This window comes from Macaca fascicularis, chromosome 7 (genome assembly GCF_037993035.2).
Source record: "Macaca fascicularis isolate 582-1 chromosome 7, T2T-MFA8v1.1".
NCBI classification, from domain to species: Eukaryota; Metazoa; Chordata; class Mammalia; order Primates; family Cercopithecidae; genus Macaca; species Macaca fascicularis.
Genome location: NC_088381.1, coordinates 28,311,977 through 28,331,890, shown reverse-complemented (window position 1 = coordinate 28,331,890; position 19,914 = coordinate 28,311,977). Strand labels below are relative to the sequence as shown.

General features: G+C 40.5%; 1 protein-coding gene and 1 pseudogene across 2 annotated transcripts in view; one reads left to right on the top strand and one right to left on the bottom strand.

The window, feature by feature from the left end:
- TMOD3 (tropomodulin 3) overlaps positions 1-19,914 on the bottom strand; it is a 79,877-nt gene that overhangs the window by 32,481 nt on the left and 27,482 nt on the right. For both annotated transcript variants that reach the window (XM_015452833.3, XM_005559574.4), the window contains 2 exons: positions 14,999-15,198; positions 8,703-8,859 (listed from right to left, as the gene is read on the bottom strand). In XM_015452833.3, the coding sequence (XP_015308319.1) occupies positions 8,703-8,859; positions 14,999-15,124 (283 nt within the window). In that variant the 5' untranslated portion in view covers positions 15,125-15,198. The remainder of the gene's footprint in view (positions 1-8,702; positions 8,860-14,998; positions 15,199-19,914) is intronic.
- LOC102145095 (U3 small nucleolar RNA-associated protein 6 homolog pseudogene) lies at positions 17,580-19,666 on the top strand (annotated as a pseudogene).

The following is a 19,914-nucleotide window of genomic DNA, read 5'->3' as shown; positions in this document are numbered from 1 at the left end:
AATCTGAAAGCTTAGAGGTAATAATGCCCATGTTCATGTAGAGCTGGGAATAGAACCTGTTCCTACCAGCCAGACTGGAAAAGCTGACAATTCACAAGGCTCATAATTGGGTAGGGAACTCAGAAGGGTCTTGCCTCAGTATTGGGGAAATAATTAGCCCTAAACTGAACACTGCTCTAGTCTCACCTAACACATCTTAAAAGCAAGACTCTAAGGAATCAAACTGTTTCCAAGTAACTTAATTGCATCCCAGAATGAAACTCAAGAATATATATAGGGATATCAATACATCCAGCACCGGAAAGTTTGATACCCAACAAACAATTACAAACATGCAAAGAAATGGGAAAATCTGATCCAGAAGAAGAAGAAAAAAAATCAAGTCTATCAAAATTGACTTAATGATAGATGATAAAATTGGCAAGTTAAGGACATTAAAAGTTACTATAATTATATTACATATGTTCAAAAAGTGAAGTAGAGGCATGAAAGATTTTTTTATTTTTTTTGAGACAGAGTCTCACTCTTTTGCCCAGGGTGGAGTGCAGTGGCATGAGCATGGATCACTGCAGCACTAAACTCCTGGGCTCAAGCCATCCTCCCACCTCAGCCTCCAGAGTAACTGGAACTACAGGCGCACACCAACACATCCAGCTAATTTATTTTCATTTTTAGTAGAGACAAGGTCTCACTGTGTTGCCCAAGCTGGTCTGAACTCCTGACCTCAAGTGATCCTCCTGCAGTGCTGGAATTACAGGTGTGAGCCATCATGCCTGGCCGAAAGATTTTTTGTTTTTTAAAAGTGCTGGGTGCAGTGTCTCACATGCGTAATCCCAGCTACTCAGGAGGCTGAGGTGGGTGGGAGGATTGTGTGAGGCCAAGCATTTGAGAACAACATAGCAAGACCCGCCTCTAAAACGAATTTCAAACATTAGCCAGATATGGTAGCACATGCCTGTAGTCCCAACTACTTAGGAGGGTGAGGCAGGAGGATTGCTTGAACCCAAGAGTTTGAGGCTGCAGTGAGCTGTGATCACGCCACTGCACTCCAGGCTGGAGTACAAACAACAACAACAACAATAACAACAAAGAACAGATAGGACAAACAGAAAAGATATACCATGCCAACTAATCAAAAGAAAGAAAGATAGGCTCTATTAACATCAGGCAAAGTAGGTTTTATAGCAAAGAATATTACCAGAGACAAAGGTCATTTCATAATAACAAAAAGGACAATTCATCAAGGGGATATAACAATCCTAAAAACAAATAGCAACAAAGCCTCATAGTACAAGATTCTGAAACGATCAAAAGCAGTATTTTAGCCTGGCCATGGTGGCTCACATCTGTAATCCCAGCACTTTGGGAGGCTGAGGTGGACAGATCACGAGGTCAGGAGACCGAGACCATTCTGGCTAACATGGTGAAACCCTGTCTCTCCTAAAAATAGAAAAAAAATTAGCCGGGCGTGGTTGTGAGCGTCTGTAGTCCTAGCTACTCAGGAGGCTGAGGCAGGAGAATGTTGTGAACCCGGGAGGTGGAGCTTGCAGTGAGCCAAGATCGTGCCACGGCACTCCAGCCTGGGCAAGACTCCGTCTCAAAATAAATAAATAAATAAAAAGCAGTACTTTATGGTATGTAAATCATATGAAGAAATATTGGAGGAAAGGAACTATCCAGAGTGGGTGTAGTTATCCAGGAAAGGTTCCCCATAAAACCGGGTGTTAACATGAGTAACAAGCCATCCATCTGGCTAACTCCTTACCCTAAAGGAGTTAACAGTGAATCATTCAAATGATATTGCATGACCCGTCTGAAAAGGAGATGCCGGCATCTGCATGACTAATGTAAATAGCCCATTTCAAACATCAGCTTCAGTGCCTGGGAAGACCACTTTTCAGGTCTACGAGGGACGTTTAGGATTCATAAAATATGATTACAAAAATAAGAGCCAGTTTTTATCTCTGGACTTAGCGGAAACCAACTGCCCAGTGGTGGTTATGTAATCCTGTAGATGTAGGCAGGTTTGTAACCATGATCTTTCTGGTTTACTAAGGGATCACATCTGTCTTTCCTCCAAAGAAATCACATATTCAGAAAGGTGAGAAAGAGTAGGTTTTCTGGAAAGCTAACATAACTGTGAATAAATAACTTGGACAGTATATGGGAAGTCCTTAGTTTAAGGCAACTGGGTGAAATTTACCTTTAGAAGAGCAGGGAGGGGCATGTGGAATTCTTGGGAAAGAATACAAGGGCGTTCCATTCTCAGGATAGGGAAAGAGAAAACAACCACCAAAAGGCATAAATGGCTGTACCCCAAGGCCCAGCAGGAAGAAAAGGAGTGTGGTGCAAGGAAGGGAGGAGCCCACAGCGGGTGAGTCAGCAGCTCAAACAGAATCAGAATGCACATCTCTGTATGGGATATAAGGTGCAGCCATGGCTGTGGTCCGTCCGTGAAGTAACACAGGGAAAAAAAAAATCTTAGTCTAGGTAAGGGTGGAGCATGATACTAGCAACAGAGAGGAGGAGTCCCCAGCAAAACAAAACAAAATGACAGGCAGTAAAAAAATACTGAAGACTGGGACACAGTATTTCTGTAAGTGATAAATTCATGGCAAGGTTCTATGCCTCATCTATCTTTGAGACAGAATACACATGCTACGTAAAAATATCATGGGAACTAATAATCAGCACTGAGAATTTTCACCATTCTCTGAATGAGAACAAGCTGGATGAATACTCTCTTTCACCCTTGTGCTGGCCTATGTCTCAGTTATATACTTTGCAAAATTTTAAGGAGGAAGAGGTAAAAAGCTACATGTACCTTTCCAACATTTTAACATGATATTTTTAAGCAAAAGGAACATATATTGAAAATATGGACCAGGACGCAGTAGCTCACACCTGTAATCCCAGCAATTTGGGGGCTGAGGCAGATGGAAGTGCTTGAGCCCAAGAGTTCGAGACCAGCTTGGACAACATGGCGAAACCCTGTCTCTATTTTTTTTTATTAAAAGAAAAAAGAAAATATGTTATTAATTTTGTTAATTTTTTTTTTTTTTTTGAGATGGAGATTCACTTTTGTCGCCCAGGCTGGAGTGCAGTGGTACGATCTTAGCTCACTGCAACCTCTGCCTCCTGGGTTCAAGCGATTCTCCTGCCTCAGCCTCCCAAGTAGCTGGGATTACAGGCATACGCCACCGTGTCCAGCTAATTTTTGTATTTTTAGTAGGGACAGGGTTTCCCCATGTTGGCCAGGCTGGTCTTGAACTCCTGACCTCAGATGATCCACCTGCCTTGGCCTCCCAAAGTGCTGGGATTACAGGCATGAGCCACCACACCCAGCTGTTTTAATTTTTTTTAACAGACAGTAAGAAGAGGTAGATTGTTTTAATTTTCTTAAACATTCAGTTTCTCAACATTTTGAACATAGTAGACTCATAAGAAAGACATTTCCATTCATCTTTGTCAAGATTATTTGATATCATGATACCATTCCTACTGAGCTTATTAGATTTAGGCGAATTTAACATGTGTATATTGTGGGTTCTATGGTAAATAATGCACTTAAAAACAATCCGTAACACACCTTTTGTCAGCTTACCTTTACCAGCTAATGTCTTTTTGCTGTTAATAAAACTATAGTATTAAACATAAAACATTCACCAGTATAGGACAAAATATTCCCCCAAATGCATGTAAGACATAAGGCCTTGAGCTTCACTTAATTAGGATTACTTTCTTCTTCTCATATATTGACATATGCTTTCAATTCTGTAAAACATATAAACAATCATTTCACAAATCATGAGGTGAAATTATTAATGGATTTACATATAATAACTCTTAAGTGTCCTTAGTCTATCAGGCTTCTAAAAAACATTTTTTAGCAATCTAGAAAATAAAATTTGGCATGAATATATACTTTTTTATTGGTCAAAAGGAAAAACCCTACCATGTGCAATTTTTAGTTTTATAAGGATTCCCTCCTGTCCTGGCCAGTTATGTCTAATTTTGGCTCCAGAAACAGAGTGTGCCTTTAAGTGAAAAAATAACAAGTATAATTAATTGTGAGTCTCAGAATATGAGAAAATAGTCTAATGACTAGGTAAGTAATCCTTTTAGTGGTTCCCAAGTTTTTGCTCTTAAAAAAATTAAGCAGTCGGCCAGGTGCAGTGGCTCATGCCTGTAATCCCAGCACTTTGGGAGGCTAAGGCAGCAGATCGCCTGAGGTCAGGAGTTCGAGACCAGCCTGACCAACATGGCGAAACTCCGTCTCTACTAAAAATATAAAAATTAGCCAGGCGTGGTGACAGGCCACTGCACTCCAGCCTCGGTGACAGAGTGAGATTCCATCTCAAAAAAAAAGAAAAATTAGGCAGTCATCTGATAGACCCTTTAAAATAATTAATTTACAAGTTTGGCATATAATTGTGATTTTGGCATATAACTTGGAAAGAGTTCAAGGAACTGAATGACACTGCTATAACATTCCCTGGTCAGAAGGCTAATATTGCCATTAGTTACTGCACCCTGAGGCCAGTCAAGTTTGAATGAAAAAATCATTTAGAGAACAAGAGAACATCTTATGGATTCTAACTAATCTAAATGTACCAAGAAAGTAAAATGCCTTTGTTTCTCAATAGAGGTAGGTTTGCAAACTTTTATGAAGAACGAGGAAGACCTCTATTGTAGGGGAAAGCATTCTCAATCTGAAAGTCCATCTCCACTAAAATAAGCTATTAAGTAAAAAATCTGAGACTCAACCCAGGTGTTCAGGGCAGAGTCATAGGAGAGGCATCTTTAAAAAACAAGCTTCTGGATTTTTGGAGCTACAGAGGAGATTAACATTTAGCTTGATGGAAAGTATTCTAATAAGACACAGATGAATAACTCTGAGGACCTTCTGGAATGTTATCAGAATCTTGGAGATTAGATGAAGAGAAAGGATGGCATATTCGTGACTAAGGAAAACTAAGGCTAACTGCTTTAAAGATGAGAGTCTAGGGTGGACTTCAGAACACTAGAGGTGGCTTTTTGCTATATTTCAAAGCAGAGCTTTACAGCCAAAGTTGTTTGATTATTGAAGAGGAATCTGCCCTCCTTCAGGTCCGTGGTACTGTGACGTGGCTTATAAGGCTTGATTCTACCACATCTGATAGTACGTGTTTCCATCTGATAGATTGATGAAACTCACAAATTCACCCCATGGTTGTTCTGGACCACTCCTCCATGACAGAGAATGAAAATCTCTTGTTTGGTAATCATCTCCCATATGATCCTTTACAGTGATTGCAGTGTACCCATTAACAAATTTGGTCCTCAGCTGGGTGTGGTGGCATGTGCCTGTAGTCCTAGCTACTCTAGAGGCTAAGACGGAAGGATTGCTTGAGCCCAGGAGTCCCAAGTTGCAGTGCCACTACATTCCAGCCTGGGCAACAAGAGAGTGAGTCCTGATCTCTAAAAACCAAACCAAAACAAATTTGGTCCTCACAAAAACTGTATGACATAGGCATGCCAGATGCCTGGAATGTATGTTTCCATCAATATAAAGTTCAAAACAAGCAGAACTAATCATTTTATTAGACACTATGTTGGTTATTACTTTTCAGAAGACAAAAGGGAAAAGTGACTGGGAAGGAGCATGATAGGGCCTTCAGTGGGTGCTGTTATCTTTTTTTTTTTTGAGACAGGGTCTCGGCTCTGTCGCCCAGGCTGGAGTGCAGTAGAGCGATCTTGGCTCACTGCAACCTCTGCCTCCGGGGTTCAAGCGGTTCCACTACCTCAGCCTCCCAAGTAGCTGGGACTACAGGCACGTGCCACCACGTTCAGCTATTTTGTATTTTTAGTAGAAACGAGGTTTCACCATGTTGGCCAGGCTGGTCTCGAGCTCCTGACCTCAAGAGATCTGCCTGCCTCGGCCTCCCAAAGTGCTGGGATTACAGGCATGAGCCACCGCATCTGGCTGCTGATGTTATCTTTACCTGAGTGTTTAGATAAACCATGGTGTGTTTATTTTATAATTCACTGAGCTACATACAGATGATCTGTGCATTTTCTCTACGTAACAAAAACTTCATTACTTTAAAAAAAAGCTATCATTTTAATCACTGCATCAGAACCACCCATAAAAAATATTTAATAGACATATGTAGCTAAAAGATGCAGTAAAAATACTGAATGTACTATAAAGAGAAACCACTGATTGTGAATGTAAAATTACTTGTTCAACTACTTCCATTTATTCTTACCCATCTAAAACCTAAAGTAAGAAGTAAAAATTTAAAAAGATACATAGGAGGACAGAGATATTCTACAATAGTTGAGGATACAGCACTTTTTCCTAATGTCACCCATATTCCTCACCTCTATCCTTTTCCCCCTCTTGTATTTTCTTATTTTCCGTAATTCTTCTCTACTTTCTTTCCTATTTCCTCTAATCCTCCAAGGTATTTTCCTAGGTAACTGGAGATTATGAAACAAGGGCATATTAGGAAGCTTCCTGGGTTAGCCTGGGACAAATGCAGCTTTCTTTCAGGTCTCTTATTTTTTCTCCTTGTCCTCAAATTCCATAGTTTTTTTCTGACATCTCTTTTTCTCACATCTCTCCCTTTGTTTCTACCTCCATTCCCTTCCAAATTATACCCCCAGAGTCCACCTAAAACACACAGAATAGAAGGTGATCAACCAGTATTTTTTCCCATAAAATTATGTTCTCCAATTTAAGCAAGATTAAAGCCATAAACACTGACATCTGTATGGCTGTACAGAGAAAATACAACCAGTAGTTTTCTTGGACAAATAAAAAGGAAGAGATGCCTCTGCCTGTCTTTATGATTCTCCACATTTCAAAATTCTGCATTGGTTTTGAACTCTTTTTCTGGCCCCAAACACCTGAGGGACAGGACATTCCCACCTGTAACAGTGGTGTGATGGTTAGTTTTATGTGTCAATTTCGCTGAGTTGTGGTGCCCAGATATTTTCTCAAACATTCTTCTAAAAGTTTTCATGAAGGTTTTGTTTGTTTGTTTGTTTTTGTTGTTTTGGATGAGATTAAAATTTAAATCAGTGGACTCTAAGTAAAGCCAATTAACCTCCATAATGTGGCTGGGCCTCGTTTAATCAGTTGAAAGCCTTAAAAGAACAAAGATTCATATCCCCAAAGTAAGAAGAAATTCTGCCACTAGACTGCCTTTCGACAAGAACAGTAAATCCTCCCTGCGTCTCCAGCCTGCTAGATTTTGAATTTTAAAAGCCTCCTTAAAATAAACTTTTCTCTCCCCTCACATCCCATTGGTTCTGTCTGTCTGGAGAACCCTAACTCAAGTAACAAAGATAGTGATCCTTAACAAGAGATGAAGGGGAGGAGGACTCTAAAGAAAAAGCACAGGGGCTGAGGTGATGGATAATTTTGGAAAAGTCAGGTGCTGAGTTTATGGCTTACCTACTATTACCATTCACTAGCCTTCCTCTACTATAGAAGCTGGAGTGCTAAAATGAACTTTCTTGCTTCCCTTGCAGCTAAGGGGTAGTCATGTGACACAGTTCTGGCCAAAATTATTGAGAAGGGCCTCTTTCTCAAATAAAAAGCCCAAGTACCATTCTTCCTGCCCAGACTAGAAAGAATTCAGACATAAAAACAGTGCCTGCAAGAGTTGATATGCAGCTCTGCCACTGCTGTCACCATTCCCCAGTATTCTATACACAATATTCCAAATAAGAGTGAACGTAGAATTTGCGTTTTTAGGTCAACCTATATTCTGACCTGTTTGGAAAGCTGAAAAACTTATCCTGTTTCATTTAAGTATATATATAGAACTTTTAAGAACACAGCTGTGGCCAGGAGCAGTGGCTCACGCCTGTAATCCCAGCACTTTAGGAGGCTAAGGTGGGTGGATTACTTGAGGTCAGGAGTTCGAGACCAGCCTGGCCAACATGGTGAAACCCCATGTCTACTAAAAATACAAAAATTAGCCAGGCGTAGTGGCACGCACCTGTAATCCCAGCTACTCAGGAGGCTGAGGCAGGAGAATCACTTGAACCCGGGAGGTGGAGGTTGCAGTGAGGTGAGATGACACCACTGCACTTCAGCCTGGGTGACAGAGCAAGACTCTGTCAAAAAAAAAAAATCAAAAAAAAAAAAAAAAAGCCACAGCTGTACTTAAGCTCCACTGAGGATACATAAGCACAAACACTTAAATGAGGGAGACTTGGACTAGAAAAATTTCCTAAAAGTACTGATTACGAAGCATTAGCAATCATAACCATGAATTAATAAGGATGGCTATAGAACAGCTTTTAAAAAGGGTCTTTGAAAATATGACATGAATTGTTTTATGGCATTCCACTTTAAAGAATGCAGTTAGAATAGATGCCTTAACATCATTTGTACTCTGTAATCTACCACTGGATTTAAAAGTTTCCTTCAATACACTTTTAGATCTGTTACAGTAGAGAATTAAAGAATGTTATACAAAATCATTGTGTAATAAAACTTCACTAACATCATTAAGAAGAAACTTATTGGCCAAGTTGATGAAAAATGTAAATAAAGTGTCTAAACTAATAAATATTTAAGTCAACAGTATCCTATATTTAAGGCTACCAATGACGTACCTCTAAAAATATGATTTTCTCCATACCCACCTATAAAAAGAAAAATCAAGTGTTACCACATAATAACTTCAAAATTCTGGGCTTACCTTTTTTTTCTCCAGTGTAGGGCACATAGTCTTCCCTGTCTTTATGCTCCAATGCTTCCTTCTCCAGATACGAAAGGAGATGCTCTCTATCAAATGGCCCTGTGGCGGACTTTGATGTCTGGTTCTTCTGCCGGAACCCTGCAGGCAGAAGGGCATTCTGCCAGAGAGAATGAATCAGCCAGTATGACCAAAAAGAATGCTAATGCTATATGCTTCCGAAGATTACCCATATAAAAAAGAATTGCAGACCGGAATGTGATACAGGCACTGAACACTTCATTGCAGGATTTTAGGACAGCAATATACAACTGCTCCAAACATGAAACTTCTTTTTTATTAGGTAGAATTCACTTACATTATTATTAAAATAGGCACATACATTAGTACAGTTTCTTTTCTTTTTGGAGACAGAGTCTCCTTCTATCCCCAAAGCTGGAGTGCGGTGGCACAATCTTGGCTCACTGCAACCTCTGCCTCCTGGGTTCAAGCCATTCTCATGCCTCAGACTCCCAAGTAGCTGGGATTATAGGCGCCTGCCACCACACCTGGCTAATTTTTGCATTTTTGGTAGAGACAGGGTTTTGCCATGTTGGCCAGGCTATTCTACAATTCCTGACCTCAGATGATCTGCCCTCCTCAGCCTCCCGAAGTATTGGGATTACAGGCATGAGCCACCGCGCCCGGCATATGTTTTCTAATAGAACATTTTCTTCAGAGAGGATTCTACTAGCAGGAAACAATCTTTAGTTTTTAAGTGTTCTGGGATACTAATAAAAAAGTTTTATTAACCACATACCGCATCTTCTCACTTACCTAAGTGGGAACTAAATGATGAGAACACACGGACATATAGAGCACACACACTGGAGCATAGAGGAGGGAGGGTGGGAGGAGGCAGAGGATCAGGAAAAATAACTAACAGGTATTAGGCTTAATACCAGGGTGATGAAATAATCTGTACAACAAACCCCCATGACACAAGTTTACCTACGTAACGAACCTGCACATGTATGTCTGAACTTAAAATAAAAGTTTTTTTAAAAAGTTTTATTAATGCTTAATAATTGCTCAGTGTATATGTACAGAGAATAATTCTATTACAAGAGTGTTAAATGACTCTGTACATGATATTCCTTCATGACTTCCATTTCATTGTATAGACTTTTTCATGATTAAAACATGTATACCACACAGTAGAATATCAGATTGTTTACTTCAGTTTAAACACAATGTGAGATGTTCCACTTATGTGTGTATGCATACATATATACATGAGCACTAGGATGTACTTGCAACAATCACTATCATCGTTTCACATGCCCCAAGGGACCCCTGAAATACTCATAGCAAGAGCTATGTTCCTGGGTTTCCACATGGGTAAAGCTTTTGAGTGCATGGACTGACTTAGAGTTGAGGGAGGTGGAGTAGAAGGTGATGGATTAAAGTTTTCTCCTGTAGTCCCTTAATTTTCACTAAGCGCAGTAAACACAAGGGCTGACTAGACAAAGAAAGCACCGTCCTTTTGCTTGTCAAAAGCCAAAGAGGTGATACTGCCTTGTCTCCTATTTCTGGGTATATCTTTGCTTTGAAAATGGGAGGCAGCCAGAGAAATCACACAGAAGGGCCAGCCCTCTTTTGCAAAACCTCCCAATTGAATTTCATGCGTGGTATAAGACAATTTTTCATTATAAAGGGTAATCTTATAAGGGTAATGTTAATAGAAAATATTCAATTTGTAACTAGGAAATACAGTACTTCAACTGTGGTCATTTGTTGAGATACATAATAATTTTCATAAAATTCACCTGTGTTACCCTTTATGTAATGGTACCTACTACACAGAAAGCTGAACTATAAAGATGAAACACACAGGAGGTCCATTCCTAACTCTGTACCAAGTATATTTCTGTAATACAAAATTGTTTATGGAACCATAAAAAAGAAACAAAAGATATCTACCTTTAGACTTAGAAATCAAGAGAGGAACTACACATGAAGAATCCATTTCCAATTGACCTGCAAACCCTACTCTTTTACTTCCTGAAGAACTCATTCATCTTTTTCCCATCTCCAACATTATTACTTTGGTCCAAACTATGATCCAAGCTTCCTGAGACTGTTACACTAGCTTCCCAACTGTATCAGTTGCCTGATATTTTTTATCCTTCACCACCAGCCCCTCAGTCTGTCACCCTAGGCTCATCTCATACATCCTCTCCATTCTAGTCACACTGGACTTTTTTTTCTCTCTTGTACTTGCTACATACTTCCTTCTACCACCAGGCCTCTATGTGGGTGGTCTCCCTTCCCTGGAATGCTCTGCCTATCCCTTTTTGCAACTCATTTTTCAGATTGTAGCTCCATTCCCCCAGGGAAGCTTTTCTTAACCTCTCATCACAAGCTCTTACAGTGTGTAGCATTTACCATTCTTTTAATATGGTATGATTATTTGATTAATGTCAAACTGCTCCTATTCCTACCAGCCTGCGTCATGAGGGCAAATACCACATTTGTTTTGCTCATTCTTGTATTCCTAAGCCTAGCATAGTACCTGAAATCTACAAGTTGTCCCCAAATATTTACTGAATAAAGTAAATGGTAGAATGCTTTTAAAAATTCTCATTAAGGCAAATTAATAAAAAGTTACTTTACTTCTCCATCAATAATAAAAAGTTACTTTACTTCTCCATCAATAATGCATAGATGTATATATTGCTATTTCATGGCGGTGGTAATGGAAGTTGCACTACTCTACCTGCCTGCTCAAGCCCATGCGACACACACAGTCTTAAATATGATAGCTGAAATCCTGGCTCCTTAGAAAGCCTTTTTTTCTTTCTTTCTTTTTTTTGGAGGGGAGACAGGGTCTTGCTCTATTGCTCAGGCTGGAGTGCAGTGATGTGATCATAGCTTGCTGAAACCTTGAACTCCTGGGCTCAAGCAATCTTCTTGCCTAGGCCTCTGGAGTAACTGGAACTACAGGCGTGCACCACCATGCCCCGGCTAATTTTTATAATTTTTTGTAGAGGCAAGGTCTTGCTATGTTGTCCAGGATGGTCTGGAACTCCTGCTCTTAAGCAAATCTCCCGTCTAGGATTACAGGTATGAGCCACTATACCTGGCCAAAAACAGTCTAACCACAAACTAAATGACAGCTAGCTGGTTTTAGAGGCTATAAACCCATGAACCAAGCTTCATTAGAAATATACTCTAATCAAGTAAGCTAATAGATCATAATTACTTTTCAGATAAAAATTTTCTTTAATATGATTGTCACTAAAAATGACATGTTTCTCTCTTGTAGTGCAATTTTGCTGTAAAATATATTCCCAGCCTTCGGGGGTGGGGCAGGGGAAAGCTTTTGCTAGGCTGGCTGTCTTCTGGGGATAGATTTTTTTTTTTTTTTTTGGGCAAAAATGCAGTGAGTTAGCAAACACGTACACTGAATACAGCAGAAGGACAGTAAAACAGTCCTCCAAAATATAGGGTACCACACATACCTTCAACCTACTTCCTGAGACTTTGTAAGTTACAGTGGTGTTTCGCTGCTACTATCCTTGACCTCTTTTCTTACCTGGTTCTTTACCAGAATGCTTTCCAAAAACATGTCACCCAACAAACAGATGCTGTCATAAACATCATTGTTCTCCTAGTCTCAACTAACAGTATTGAGGTTAGGGGAGTTATGACTGGGGTTGGGGAGTTTGCAAAAGACATTTAGAGGCTAATCAAGCCTCCCCACACAAGAAGCAGGCCATGGATTTACAAATGAAAAATAAGCCATCAGATTTCAGACTGATACCATAGTGCATGAGTTGGGAGGAGACTCAGTGTGGTTTAACAGAAAGACTGCTAGACCGCCAGGTATCAATGAGGCAGTGAGGGACCTAGTCCCAGCTCTTTCCCTAATTGTAATAACTGAGGTAATTTCTGTTTTCCACCTGTAAAACAGAGGGCATGAACTAGATCAATGTTTCTGAACCAGTAGTGTTTTTGTCCCCTATGGGACATTTGGCAATGTCTGGAGACATTTTTGGTTGTCAGCTCAGGGGGAGGAGTATTAATCACGGTTTTCAGTCTGGGTAACATAACGAGACCTTGCCTCTACAAAAAATTTTACAAAGAAATTAGCTGGGTATAGTGGTGCTTGCCTGTAGTCCTAGTGACATAGGAGGCTGAGGTGGGAGGATCGCTTGAGCCAGAAGTTCAAGGCTGCAGTGAGCTATCATTGCACCACTTCACTCTTGCCTGAGGAACAGAGTGACAACTGGGCTCTAAAAAAAGTCATGTTTTTTATTTTCTGAGTTTTATGATGCTTTGACATCTTGGGGCCCTGCTAATCCTGGAGACCACTCCTTCCAGGGCTAGCTAGAGAGCACTACTCCCTACCAACCTCACCCGGAACACACCTTTCATATGCAAACCAACCAATTCTCCTAACCACCTCTTTTTTATCTAATTCTCACTTACCAAGCCAGTATTTCCCCTCCCCCTAAATCACCCAGAGCCAGATACTGGACAACTAGAGACTACTTACATAGCCCTGAGCCTGTTAAAATTATTCAAACTATCTAGTCCTAAACTTGTTAAAATTTGCCTATCCTGACTCACCCATTCATTCCTATTGAACCACAATAAAGGCCCTTGGCCATGCTTGTTCCTTGATCCTTTTGCCTCCTGACCAACCTGGGTGCTTCCCCATGTGCCTCTGTGTGGCATGGTGTGCCTCCTGCTCTTGGAACTGTAAGTAATAAACCCTTCTTTCAAGGAAGTAGTTTCAGTGTCTGTCATCCATTACCAAACCTGATTAAAACAACATCCTAGGAATATTTTAAAACAGGAGGAGTGTGCTACTGGCCAGGGATGTTGTTAAACATCCCTCCAATGCACAGGACAGCCCCCCTACAACAAATTATGCAACCTCAAAAGTAAATAGTGTCAAGATTGAGAAACCTGGACTAGGGACTAGATAAAGTCTTACGCTTTCTCCAGTTCTGTTATTTATTTATTTATTTTTTATTTATTTATTTTTGAGATAGCCTTGCTCTGTCACCCAAGCTGGAGTGAAGTGGTGCAATTTCGGCTCACTGCAACCTCCACCTTTCTGGTTCAAGCAATTCTCATGCCTCCGCTTCCCAAGTAGCCTGGGATAGCCTGAGACTACATGCATGCACCACCACGCCCAGCTAATTTTTGTATATTTAGCAGAGACGGGGTTCACTATGTTGGCCAGGCCGGTCTCGAACTCCTGGCCTCAAGTGATCCACTCACCTCGGCCTCCCAAAGTGCTGCGATTATAGGTGTGAGCACTCGTCCACTTTTTCCAGTTCTAAAACCATTTGATTCAAATAGGTCTAATAGATTGAACTGCCTACAGAAGATATTGCTGTGATGTGATAAAAACAGCACTGTTATCCTGAGTAATCCCCCTCCAATTAGGTGTACTGGGAACTTTTCCTTATAATAGTAATTATGGTTAAGGGACTTGATCTATGGTATAGACACATCATCCAGTAACAAGAACAATGTTATAAAATGAACTCCATCTCAGTCCTTAGAGGATACTTAAAATCAACATCTTGGCATAAAGAAATGTGGTAAAGAAAAGAAGCCTAGCAAACAACCATTACCTTCAGGACCTTCAGGTTCTTACCTCACTGCCCCTCCCCCGACATATCAGGGAATAACAATTCAAGGGTCATGGGTGTCTATCTAAGCCTTGTGTAATTTATAAGACAAACAACATCCACCTTGCAAGTTAAAGCTTACATACATATATTCAGGTCTGCTCCACAGTGGACTGCTGTATTGTCAAGAAATTACTTAGATCTATTCTTCCAATGACTGGAAACTTAATCGATTGGGTCAGCATCTTTCAGAAAGGGAACAATTAGATTTAGGGTCATGAAGAATCTTTTAGAGGCATTCTACACTGGAGCCACCTGGCATACAAACTCGGAAGAGACAGAGGTTGGCGTGTATCAAAAAGGTAATCATCTGCTGCATTGTACTAAAAATATCCCTGCCTGCACAGAGGAGAAAAATTTCTCAGAGGAGGAAGAAATTTCAGGAGATGTTTGAAAATAAGGATACTGGAGTAGTTTAGGACAGTCATGTTAGTAAACATATGGAGGCAGAAGTGGGGAACTGGAGAGGAAGCCAAAAGCAAATTGATTTGGATAAAGAGGAGGGGGTAGAAGGTGCCAGAGAAAAGTCATGAAAAAGCTCAAAGGCAGCTACTGAGTTTCAAAGAATTTGAAAAGTTATTTCATTTCTCTTCATCAGCTAGCACCTACCTCTGGGTCAAGATCATCCAAAACAGTTTCCAGTTGTTTCAGTTCTGTTTCTGACAGATTCCCAAGGAGCTCATCTTCATCAAGGTCTTTGTACTTTTCTAAGTCCTTACGGAATGGCAGTGCCATGATTTACAGTGTAGCAAGTCACTTAATTTTTGCTGTTCAGTACAGTCAGAAGTGATCTCTACTTTTTCTTAAAGCTATGGAGAGAAGAAACAAAAACATTTTAAATAGTAAGTCATCTCCACCTACTTCGATCTAATTCTTAGGTTAAGTGAAATGTAATTTCCATATGTCATATATTCTCTGATCATATATCACATGCTATTCTTCTTTATGAATCATTCAATGTCCTTTGCCTTGTGTTGAAAAAAAAAAAACAGGAAAAAAGAGGGAAAAGATAAAACAAAATTCAAATCCATTAAGGCAGTCACTTGACAGAATTTAGAATTTCTAATAATTAAATTTTAGGGGGAAAGAAATTATATGCCAAAATAAAAGTTTTTCCATCAATGGTTTTCAAATTATTTTACCAGAGTACTTTGCTTCAGCACAATGTGTTTAAGGCACATTTGTTTTACTATATATTATTCAGGAGCACAATATGACTCAATATTAATATGGGGGGATATCAATACATTCCACATGACAGGAGTGGTCTCTTGCCACTAGGAAAAATTTTCTTTTGAAAAGATGCATTTGAAAATATTTTTCTGAGGTGTTTTTAAAGGAAAAAATATAGCATTCTGAAGATGTTTGAGTAAAATACTCAAAATCATGCTGGGATATGTCACCCACTGATTGACAAGGTTGGTCGGAGGGTCTGACTATGGGAAGGGACCATCATCGTTTCCTTATTGTGTGATCTCTCCTGGACAGCTATGAGGTTAATCAACAAGCAGGTTAATAGAAGCTCTAGAGACACAGAAGTTGGCATATATCAAAGAGCTAATCATCTGTTGATTTGGCAGGATTGTTCTATAGGAAAGGTGAAAAACCAAGGATTTCTCTATATTCCAGTCATATGTATGAACCATCTGTCTCATAAAATATACCTAGTACTGGGCCAGATGCAGTGGCTCACATCTGTAATCCCAGAACGTTGGGAGGCTGGGGCAGGTGAATCGCTTGAGCTCAGGAGTTTAAGAGCAGCCTCAGCAACATGGTGAAAAATATGAAACATCAGCCAGGTGTGGTGGTATACACCTATGGTCCCAGCTACTCAAGAGGCTGTGATGGGAGGATGGCTTCAGCCCAGGAGACAGAGGTTGCAGTGAGCTGAGATCATGCCATTAGACTCTAGCCTGGGTGACATAGCAAGACCTTGTCTCAAAAAAAAAAAAAAAAAAAAAAAAAAAGTACTTACTACCTATGGAAATAAATGGAAATACACTTTAGACTTAGTGATTTGGTTAAGTTTTTCTTGACTGCAAAATGCTCAGTACTTCAGTTTGACATATTTACTACTTCTTCCCTCAAGTTTTCTCAACTTAATATTTTAGTATGTTTTTCCTGCCAAACCAGTAACATTTTAAGGCTCCTTTGATGTGTTTCCATCTCCCATGAATGGAACTGTTCAAAGTGTTTAGAAAGGCAGGCTCACCGCAAGAGTCTGACAGTAACTTGACTAGCAACCACCTTAGGTCCAACAACAAGCAAATGGGGGAGCTTCCTGCATGTGTTTGTGGTTGAGAACCTCCCCATGGGGTTGTAGAGTTTGGACCTCATTGTAGAGATAATTCAGGAACACAAAGATCAGCTCCCCGAATTGGAACAGCTGGAGCACATTGGACTGTTCAGTCATGCAGAGATTAAGGCTATCATTAAGAAGGCTTCTGATCTAGAGTAGAGAATCCAGGGAAGAGCCCTTTTCAAGGACGACTTTACCAATTATGTTCAATATGAAATTAATCTTTTGGAACAGATCCAGAGAAGAACATGCATTGGATATTCATTTAGAAAGGATGAGATTGAGAATTCTGTTGTACACGGGGTACAAGGTGTTTTCCGATGTGCCTCAGCAAAGAGGAAAGATGATATTCAACTTTGGCTCTCCTATGTCGTTTTTTGTTTGTTTTTTGAGGCGGAGTCTTGCTCCATTGCCTAGGCTGGAGTGCAGTGGCATGACGTCGATTCACTGCAACCTCTGCCTCCCAGGTTCAAGCAATTCTCCTGTCTCAGTCTCCCGAGTGGCTGGGACTACAGGTGCCCACCACCATGCCCGGCTAATTTTTGTATTTTTAGTAGTGACGGGGCTTCACCTTGTTGGTCAGGCTGGTCTCAAACTCCTGACCTCAGGTGATCCACCCGCCTCGGCCTCCCAAAGTGCTGGGATTATAGGCGTGAGCCGCCGCACCCGGCCTCCTATGTAGTTTTTTGTAAGAAATGGGCTACTAAAACTCAACTTAGCAAGGTATTTTCTGCCATGTTGGCCATTCATTCCAACAAGCCAGCTTTGTGGATTATGGCAGCCAAATGGGAAATGGAAGACTGATTGTCTTCAGAAAGCACAAGGCAACTATTTCTTTGGGCACTGCACTTTCATCCAGAGGGCCCTAAACTTTATCAAGACTATTTTAGAATGAGGCTGATGCATGCTGAAAAACTGAGGAAGGAAAAGCAAGAATTTGAAAAAGCCAACATGGATGTGGAGAATCCTGATTATTCTGAAGAAATCCTTAAGGGCGAGTTGGCACGGATCATCTACGAAAATTCTGTAAGCATAATTTGAGGTGCAGAATTTCATGTGTCACTGCTTTCAACTGCACGGCGATTTGACTTTGCCAAAGGTCTACAAAAAGAAATTTAGGATGACCCTCAGGCTCTACACACAGATGATCTTCTCACTTGGGATTATGCGGCAAGATGAGAATTAGAGATCGAGCCACAGACGGGAGAAGAGCAGCCTACAACGAAGTAAGACAAAGCAGAGGAGGGCCAGAAGGAGGAGAGATGTTGCGCCGTATAGAAGAGGCAGTGAAGACTCTGCCAACGGAGGCCATGTGGAAGTGTTACATCACCTTTTGCTTGGAAAGATTTACTAAGAAGACAAATAGTGGGTTCCTCAGAGGGAAGAGGTTGGAAAGAACCATCACTGCATTCAGAGAGGCACAAGAACAAGCTTCTGCCAGAATTCCAATATAAGCAGTTAACTTGAGTTGTTGCTGTGCCATAACTTCCTGAGGGAAGCTCTGGAGGTGGCAGTAGCTGGGACTGAATTATTTAGGGACTCTGGGACAATGTGGCAGATGAACGTGCATGGGGTGATTGACTCAAAGAGCCCTGACATAGCCATGCTTTTTGAAGAAGACTCTGTGCACCTGAAACCCCAGGTTTGTCTGCCATTGCAGACTTCTTGGCAGAGCGGAGTGAAGATGCCAAAAGCCAAGAAGATACTGAGGCAATCTTTAAGAAAGTTCTCTTAGCTGTCACAGCTGCCAACTCAGTAACCCTGAAGGATAAGTACCTGGATTGGGTTTATCAACATGGTGGCTACAAAAAAGCCAGAGCTGTGTATACAAGTTTACAGGACAGTCATCCATTTTCAGTTGACTTTTTCAGGAAAATGATTCAGTTTGAAAAGGAGCAACAATACTGCAAGATGGTGAACATAAGAGAATATTATGAGAGGGCTTTGAGAGAGTTTGGATCTGTAGATTCTCATCTTTGGATGGATTATATCAAGGAACCACTGAACCACCCCCTTGGTAGACCTGAGAACTGCAGACAGATCTACTGGCGAGCAATGAAAATGTTGCAGGGAGAGTCAGCAGAGGCGTCTGTAGCTAAACATGCTACGGAGGCTGGCTGTTTGTGAAGAGGAAGAATACAGCCAGCTTTGTGAAACAGTATTGCAAGCCCTGTGGGCAAATATGTATTATGAGTCCATTTTTGTAATTTGTTCAGAGATGGCAGACAAGATGGCTGTCTGATTTCAAGACACACCTTAATTTTATGTTAACTTAATTTTTTTAAAAATTAAAAACTTTAATTTTTTGATTGAAAAAACTAATCATGATTGAAGACAGGGTCTTGTCCTGGCTGGTCTTGAACTCCTGGATTCAAGTGACCCTCCTGCCTCAGACTCCCGAGTAGCTAGGATTATAGGCACAGGACACCATGCTCATGATGCACTAATCTCTAATTCCAGGAAAGAGAACTGCTGATTTAATGTTGAGATGTTGAGGCCAGATCTACCATAGGTCCTAAATGTTTTCCAGAATACATGGAAAGCATACGACTGGGTTTTACCTATCCCAGTTCAAGCATGAGTATCTCTAGCTAGGAGCCAGCTAAAATGAAGGAGAAAGTACAGTTTTGTTGGTTTATTCTCATTATAAAAGATACATGTTATGCATTTGTTCTGGAAAATATGGAGGAAATAGAATAGTGTGTCAAAAAAATAAAAAACCTGTAATCATAGGAAAAAAAAAAACCAAGCAAATGAAGAGAATTTGTCTATGCAGATATTACATTGCAGGCAACTTGTGTAACTGCCCAAGACAGGTCTGGTTTACACCTGTTTTATTGGCACCTCTTCTGGTTTACTGGTTATCTTGAAATTTTTTTCTTTTTTTTTCTTTTTTTTTTTTTAGCAAATTATTATCATTGTCATTACTGTTTGTTAAGCCTCCATTTTGTACTTCCAACTTTAAGATAGCAAGCTTGGCCAGGCACAGTGGCTCACGCCTGTAATCCCAATACTTTGGGAGGCTGAGGTAGGAGGATCACTTGAGCCCAGGAGTTTGAAACTAGCCTGGGCAACATAGTGAGACCTCATCTCTATATAAACTTTAAAAAAATAGCTGGGCATGGGGGCACACACCTATATTCCTAGCTACTTGGGAGGGTGAGGTAGGAGGATCGCTTGAGCCCAGGGGTTTGAGGCTGCAGTGAGCTATGGTTGCGTCACTGCA